Here is an 8,586-nt window from a genome sequence, read left to right as displayed (position 1 = left end):
GTATATAATTCTAATAATAGTAGGGGGAAACCGGGACTTGCTATTATTTTTAAAATGGTTTAAAATATTCCCGCGTCAATGCAGCCACCAATTGACGTCATTTGGATTAGTGCATAACAAGATATGATCCGCGATACATATGTGCCTTTTAAAATTATAATACTTTTTGTGTTTGTGAATGCTCTGATCTTAATTTTCCCCCAATTATAAACTTCATAATTACTGAGTATTTCAGACAGATATTACTTGATTGTGTTTTTTTATTCATAATGCATCGTAATATTTTAATTTAACCTTATTTTTAGACTCCAACGAAATGCCTCGTAATTACAAAAGAACCATAACACGGCAATCTTGGTGCTTCCAGATTGAACGAAGGTTGAGTGCAGTGTATAATTAGCTCTTGCATGGGTGGACCCATGAAAGCTGCACTGGTTGGGGATGTAAAGAATTGGATAAATTCGAATGTTATAAATGTTAAGGACAATATCGGATACTGTATCCAGTTTTACCTAGGCCACAGGAAATTCGCAACTCTTCGTGAAATTGTTATTTTTTGTAAAACTTTTATGTAAGCTATTGCTTAATTTTATAATTTGATTTTATTATTTTTTTTATTATTATTTAAATCTAATCATTTTTTTTTTTTAAATTGAGATTTACAACTTTCTACATAAAAAATAAATCATACTACAATTTTCATACTCATGTGTTCAAACAAACATTTTTATAAAAAGTTAATAATCAGATGTTTATAAATATAACGTTTAATAGATCACGTGGTACAGTTGAAAAAATAGAGTAATTCTTCCTCATATAAAATTTAGTTTTTGAAAGAACGAAATGCAAAATATTTCTGAACACACGTGCTTTTAATTCTTCAATTTTTATTCCTAACAATAAATGTTATCGATATCGTCATAAATACTGATAATATATCTTATAACGACTTAATTAAGTTCCATTTATATTCTTGAAAAAATTATTACAACTGACGTCTTTCTTGTCGCATTTTTTTAAATTATATCTTTAGTGTTTGAGAACTTATGTATGAAAACTTATACATAAGTTTGAAAACTCATACTGTTTAAGGTATTATCATTTCTATTAAAAAAGAAAATTGGTTTGCATCCCCTATAATGAAATATCTAAAAACAATATAGTATAGGATATAAAATGTCAGCAATACCATTGGAGAAGGGTGATAATTGTTGTACAAAAATTTATTTAAGCTTAACATATATCTGAAGTAAGTATGTGTTGTTGTACAAAAAGTACTTTTCCAAAGTAGTTAGAAGTTACAGAACCTACTTTCACAAGGACATACAAAAATACAAAATAATACTATTATTAGTTACATAAATTAGTAAAGACTTACGATACACCTATGCTTCATTCTTTAGAACATTTTTAATATGCAGTGAATGAAATGCAATTTACCAATTTGTTGTATATGCATGTAAAAAATAAAACTTCTGTGGAAATGTAAATTAGATTTCTTTCTTTCGAATACTTTTATTTATCAATAAATAGTTTATTTCAAACATACTGCTAGCTTTCCTTGTCAATTCATAACTCCTTTCATAATTACATTTCATTTTAATGGAATATTCTGTTTTCTAAAGAAAAGACAATATTAAAATCAAATTGTGATATCCTTCGTTTAATCAAAGTAATTAAAATAAGATATTATTTAAACAAAATTTATAATAATGAAAAGCTTATTTTTCATGTAACAAAATGATAATTTATAATTCAGCAAATTTAAATCAAGCATTGATATTGAATACAGTTGTCTCCAATATTAAGAGCATTAAAAATTTGTTTTCTTATGCAAAAAATTTAAAAAATCAACATAAGTACAAAATTTAAATGAAATGTTATTTGAAATTATAAAAGGAGTTTCTTTTATAAGTATATTCTTCTCCAATATTTTTCATAAAAGATCTTAATATATTTAACCTACAAAGAAACCAATTATGATGTGTACATAATAAGTGCAGTTTGTAAATTTTTAATTTAGTCACTTATCACTTAAAAGATAGACAAAACAATCAGCCTTAAAGTAACTTGAATATTCTGTATTCCTTATAATAATCACAAACTTTTAATACTATTTCTAATCGTTTACCTACTTTCTAGAATATAAAATAACATAAAAATAAAGATGCCTTTAAATTATTTTCATAATATGAAAACATCATTACGTATACTTTAGTATTCGTATTTAAAATGCACATTATTCTAAAAAGATTAAATATGTTATTTTTTATATAAAAACCATATCACTTATGATATTTCATTTGCATGATTTAAACAGCATAATTAAGTATTCCATACTTGTTATAACATTTGTAAAATTCACTTTTTCAATTGCTACAATAGTGTAATAGGTTATTGTATCCTTATGATTTGACAATAAGTGCTAAAATAAAAACGTTTAATTCTACTAACAAATAATATTTTAGCTCTTGATTGCAAAAAGAATAATTAAGTAATTGTTTAAAGTAATATTTAAATGCTGAAGAAAGAAGGCGTTTTAACTCAAATCTTATATTTTATTTGAAATATTTGGAGAAAAAAACTTTATGCGTGCTGTGTTTACGAGGTCAGAAAACTGAATAACTTGATTTTCACTTTTTAAATCACTAAGATAATCAATACATATTTTATTTTCAGAATTAAGTAATGTATATATTTACAAATAAAAGATCAGTATGTTACAATAATATAAATTTTTCTGCTTTAATTCTTAAGCGAATAGTTCGCACACTAAGAAACATCGATCTTTACTGAATCCCTAGGCAAATCCAAACAGCATCGACGTTAACGTTGGTTCTATGTGAAATGGCGTACATGCGTCAATGATGAATGGCGTTTCACATAGATCGTAAATAAGTACTTATTGTATCGTACGTATCGTACACCATATCACATATAACTACCACTGTTATGCGCGTGTTTATTCTACAGATTCAGCGATGAGACTGAAAATATACATGATATATGAAAAGATTTTAAATACGATACACCATTTACAGTAATCCAACATTTTATTTATTTGTTTAAATCATTTAAATGATTTATTAATTACTTTTTAGTATTACCACTTGTTCACTATTGAATTATTGAGCAATAGACAGGTACCGCGCCTTTTTAAAATAAAATTTCTAGATGTATGTATGAACTACTGGTGATTTTCGTATTTTTTTGTTGAGCCCTGTGCATGTACTGTGTGTACATACATGCGTATATATTTCTCAGATATTCGATAAAGCCTTTTGTTTACCAATTACTCGGGCAACCAAGGAAATTATAATGAGTGACGATGATCGAGACATCGACATTGAAAGCGATGTAAGTCCTTAAAAGTGCCCTTTCAATGTGTCTTATTAAAGACGTCGTTTTTCAGGAAGGTGATGATTCCGATTCTAGACAGAGGCATTCAAATAATACCCAATATTATTCTCAAGTAAGTTTATTTTTTACTTTCGTTCTGATAGCTTTCCATTTGATACTATTTGTCTATTCGATATTTATTATTTGGCCAACAATACAAACATGATTTACCAGTGGAATATAAAGTTTAAATATGGTTAAGGTTAGGTAGACGCTTTCCATTTAATTTAAACAATAAGGTAGTAAGATACAATATTTCTCTCCTAGATAGTGTATCATTTAATATTTAAAAATAGAATAAAGATATTTGGCTAATACATTGAATGTTATTTCAATTTTAAATTAAATTTAAGACATGTACCTTTAATAATGAAATTAAGTAAATGTTCACAGTATGTGATATCAGAGTATAAATTGAAAATTTTTATGTCATTTACAAGTTATTTAAAATTATATTATAAGGAAGACACATTTTCAGGCAGAAAAACGTGCACATCACAATGCATTGGAACGCAAACGCAGAGATCATATTAAGGATAGTTTCTCAAGCCTTAGAGACTCTGTACCTGCATTACAAGGAGAAAAGGTTGCAAGTAGAGCACAAATCCTCAAAAAAGCTGCTGAGTACATACAATTTATGCGTCGTAAGAATTCCTCACATCAACAGGATATTGATGACCTGAAACGCCAAAATAGTCTCTTGGAGTCCCAAAGTAAATGTTACTTTAACTGAAAACAACATTCAAAAAGTTAACTTGGGTTAAATTTTCTTTAAAAAATTGTGTAAATAACCAACAAACAATCAAAACAAACATTAATTATTTCTGCTTTTCTTTAAATTTGTAGTTTATGTACATTACAGTGCATTTCAATTAAAAAATATTTAAAACAAATAATATAACTAATATTCATTTAGATTTAGGTAAAGTACAAAAAGTATTTTATATTTGCATTAATATGTTAAATATAAAGGACAAGATATAAATTTTAATTTTTATCCCTAAAATTTTTAAACATTTGTAACATCAAAGTTCTCATTGTAAGTTGAAACTAAAACATAATAATTTTTATAGTGCTAGTGCATATAATCATTTAAGTGCTAGACGGCGCGACCGCGCTTCTCCTAGTCACTGCGTGAAAGTGCCAGTTAGTCAGCTTGTAGAGTCGAACTGACTACACGATCCGATTTCGTCGAATCGTTGCGTTTCTTTACTGTTACCGCGGTCACGTCGCTTGGCACTTGTCGACATGAAACTAAAGAAACGCGGCATTTTTCGACCGGATTTTTGTAAAAACCCGTGGCACTTGAACGGTTAAGAATCACCAGTTTAAAATTTTACTATTCCATAGTCAAGCAATGTTTATATTAATTAAAAACTTATTGTTTATAGTTCGGGCACTTGAAAAAGCAAAAATAACAGGCAATTTTGCTGCAGAAACTTGTGAAGTCACAAAATCAGAAGGTGTACCAATGCCAGGGTACAATGACACAGAGTCTGAGTCTTCAGATAGTGAAGCAAGCAGAACAGTGCGTCAATCAAAAAAACTGAAAGTTGGAGGCCATCATCATTGACCAGTGATTTAATCCAATCTTTGTTCTCGTAAAAACTTTTCTTTTCACAACAAAACTTTATATAAATATTTATTTCCAAAAAAGAAGAAGACACTTGCTCACTGAAAAAAAAAAAAACAAAAGAGAAGAGAAGCTTTCAGTGGGGTCTTGATTGTCTAAGAGCCAGTGTACAAAATACAAAATATAGGAAATATTGCTTCATTCAAAGATTAATGAAACAATACATTGTGAATATTTTGGAATAATCTTTTAAAATGTACAATTTATAAATATTTAGAAAATTGGGATTATTTTGTTGATCAAATAATCATTTGATACAAGCTAATATTGTCTTGTCAGATACTTTCGTTTATTTTTGAAATTATTGTATTGATACAATAATTATTCAGTTAAGTTAGTACCTATACAAATTTTGGAACCATTTTGTTAACGTAATTTCAAGTGATTTCCTTAATTATGTAATTTTCTAACAGTTCCAGTTTCAGATATAATTCTTTTTTATTTACTTATAACTGTTAATTTGATTATTTATCATAATTATTGTTTATAGATTTATGAAAATCTGATTTAATTATATTGATGAAAATTTTATAATTATTAGAAGATTAATAAAAAATTGTAAAAAGTATTTAATTATTTAATCACTCTTTAACCTTACAAATGTGTATGTGTGATGGTGAATAAAGATTGGAATGGTGCAATATTTATTTTCATTAAAGCATGTTTTGAATTCAATAAAAATGTTTCTTCTTTTTTGATGTAAGGGAAATCATAAATAAGTGATAAGTACTGTATCAAACTAATTAGTTATAGAATAATATTCCAATTTTTAGCGAAAAATATTATAATCCATACTGTTAAGAAATGTAAAATTTATTTTAAAAAATTTTGTTAGTTTTAGGTGTAAAACTATTAAAACGTGTAGTCACTAAATATTGAATTCATATTTATTCCTCCTTTGCTATTGTATTTTCAAAACAGATCATTTATTTGAAATGTCTTACTTAAACATTTTTTGGAATGTTTGAACTCTTATTAACTTCGAAAATCATTAAATATTCGAAAAGTTGGATGAAACATAAATTTATTAACTGTAAATTTAAAACTTACAGGTTGCATTTTGCGGACTAAAGATTTCACGAGTGCATTTCAAACTTTTTGTTAGTTTATTAATTGTTCCCAGTGAGGTACCATTAATATAAAATTGCTATCTCTATGGAATGTAGGTTTTGGAATTGTATAACAACACAGAAAAGTTTGTAAAAAAAAATAAAATTTGCAGATTGCCATTCGTCGCCAGAAGATATCACAAATGTGTTTCGACTTTAATTATATGTTATATATATTTGAATTAAATGATTTATATTATGGTTAAACGATAAAGGTAAGAGTTTTAAAAGCATTTTGAACGAAATGTGGAAACGTGTGACAACTATTTGATTGTTTGTGGTATCTATATGTCGCCGAGCAATGTACTTTAAGGTAAACATATTTTTCTCAATATTGCTTAAATCGATCGATCATTTTGAAAAACTTATTTTACAGAGAAATGTACAAGAAATCAAATGATATTTCTTCGAATTGATTCGAGGGTAGAAAGCATGAAATCGACATTTAAAACTTCAACATCGATTATTGTTATAGTTGTGATAATAAATGAAATTTTGGGAAGAGTATTCTTCAAATTTAAAATGAACATAAGAATAAAGCAAATGTAAGTTAACGAGAATAAAGAAAAACTATAACGTTCGGTATTTCACAAAGTATTTATATAAGTTTATATATCGTCGCTTATTGCTACGTTGTCTCGGGCGACCGTCTAGTTTGACGGTTGTAATCAGAGTGTTTTTTCGCGCTCTATGCCCGCGTCGCTGCGAAACTGTTGGAGCCTCCTAGTTCAAACTGTCCTAAGAGAGGGCTTAATTTGTGACACCTTCAAGTATCCGTGCGTTTTCTCTTCCTGTGACCCTGGTTGACGAAGACCAGGCCACCACTCCGTCGTCCAAGTCTCGCGTTTCCACAAAACTTTTAATTTATTATTTCACTAACTTTCTTATTGGTAAATATAAATGTATAAGGAATGTACAAAATGTCTTGTAACTGCTGATAGCACCGGGAGAGATATGATTGTAAATGAAAAATGAAATCTAAAATGTAGAATAAAGTATCTTTATTCGAAGTGTAGTTTTAGAGAAAATCTTTTCTGATAAAGGAAAGGTTTTTAATTTACTATGGTAATTTCTGAAAGGACACGAAGGAAACTGATAGAGAGGATAGGTGGAAAAAGGAATGGTTATGGGATTTTCATTGGGTTTCTTAGTGGACTCGTCAGTAAAATGATTTCTTGGAGACCCATGCCTCAAAGGGGGGAGGGGAAATTGAAAACTCAGATCAGAAGTTGTATATATATAAAAGGGAACCTTTATGAGGACTAACGAGAATTCGCGGTTAGTCTGTCCCTCTGGTGGTAGAACGTTGGAGGTGTCGCTACATTCCATTTTATATTTTTATATTTAAAAAAGTACTTTCGTATATATGTATAAATGAATACAAATGTTGTAAATATTTATAATCCAAAATTGTGTAATTTTATAATTCAATAATTGTGTAATTGTGTAACTACAGTATAAATGTAAATAAATTTACTGTATATAACTATGTATACTACCGCTCCTACGTTTTTTTCTTTATTCAAAAATTTACAAAATTTTAATAAGAATTTTTTTCTTTCTTTATAACCCTGTAATTTTCTTAAAAACTTCCAAATTTAAGTTGTTTATTAAAATTTTAAAAATTATAAACGCAATATCGATGCAACGGATACATTATTTTCGCGGCACTCGTTCGATCATAATCTTAACGTATCGTACTACGTAAGTAGTCAGAGTTGTTGTAGGATGATAATGAGATAATGGTGCGAGAAAGAAGCCGGAGCTCAGTTGGACATGCCTGTTCTACGTTGACTTCTGTTCCTTTTGAATTTGTAACAGTTTTGACTGCTGCTATTACAGTGCTTAACACGTTCGTGTTCTATTACTTCATTTTTGCTTTATTTAAAAATGAGGTTATGTTTAACAGTTGTAAAATAAATATAATTAAAAATAATGTACGAAGATTTATATAATATAGTTATAAAGTTGAAGGTTGAACAGTTAAATCAAAAATAAGGATAAAGTTCGTACATATTAACGGTCAAATGACGAAAAATAATTACTACTTTCATTTCTCCTTTATTTCAACAAGATCAGTGTACAACTACAACAAAGTTAAATAATAAGATTCACAAATTAAGAAATGGCAAGATATATTTTGAAAAGTAGAGAAAAATAAGTATCGTAAATTGCGAAATTAACCATCTTAGATCTCAAATTAAAGAAAAAGTACACAATATAAACAAAAAGAACTCTGTTGCACTGCAGAACGACACTGATTACCTAAATTAAGAAGGATATAAAACTTCATCAGTTTTGCATTCTATTAAGTTTAAAACCATACTATCAGATATTGATATTTAGTGTACTTTATTTTTATAACAATTAGAATTATGAAAATATGAAAAATTAAGGGCATAAAAACTATTTGATAGACAATTAATTATAGAAATTATTAAAATA

The 8,586-nt window shown here is 27.8% G+C and overlaps 1 protein-coding gene across 1 annotated transcript; it reads left to right on the top strand.

Annotated features, from left to right (window-relative positions):
- The first annotated feature begins 3,261 nt into the window (after positions 1–3,261).
- Positions 3,262–5,058, top strand: LOC108579080 (protein max). The gene is made up of 4 exons (XM_017942521.1): positions 3,262–3,357; positions 3,413–3,472; positions 3,878–4,112; positions 4,791–5,058. Exons 1-4 carry the CDS (start codon positions 3,319–3,321, stop codon positions 4,970–4,972), a joined length of 516 nt encoding a protein of 171 aa, XP_017798010.1. The 5' UTR covers positions 3,262–3,318; the 3' UTR covers positions 4,973–5,058.
- Positions 5,059–8,586: the final 3,528 nt, after the last annotated feature.

Source organism: Habropoda laboriosa, unplaced genomic scaffold, assembly GCF_001263275.1.
Source record: "Habropoda laboriosa isolate 0110345459 unplaced genomic scaffold, ASM126327v1 scaffold42, whole genome shotgun sequence".
Lineage (NCBI taxonomy): Eukaryota > Metazoa > Arthropoda > Insecta > Hymenoptera > Apidae > Habropoda > Habropoda laboriosa.
The sequence above is the reverse complement of the archived record's forward strand: the minus strand, read 5'-3'. Positions and strand labels throughout refer to the sequence as shown.

What these genes read in the sequence shown, in the direction of transcription:
- LOC108579080 (XM_017942521.1), top strand. Translation starts at nt 3,319, where the DNA reads ATGAGTGACGATGATCGAGACATCGACATTGAAAGCGAT. An exon ending in ATACCCAATATTATTCTCAA is followed by an intron (nt 3,473 to 3,877) that starts GTAAGTTTATTT and finishes ACACATTTTCAG; the next exon opens with GCAGAAAAACGTGCACATCA. An exon ending in TAGTCTCTTGGAGTCCCAAA is followed by an intron (nt 4,113 to 4,790) that starts GTAAATGTTACT and finishes TATTGTTTATAG; the next exon opens with TTCGGGCACTTGAAAAAGCA.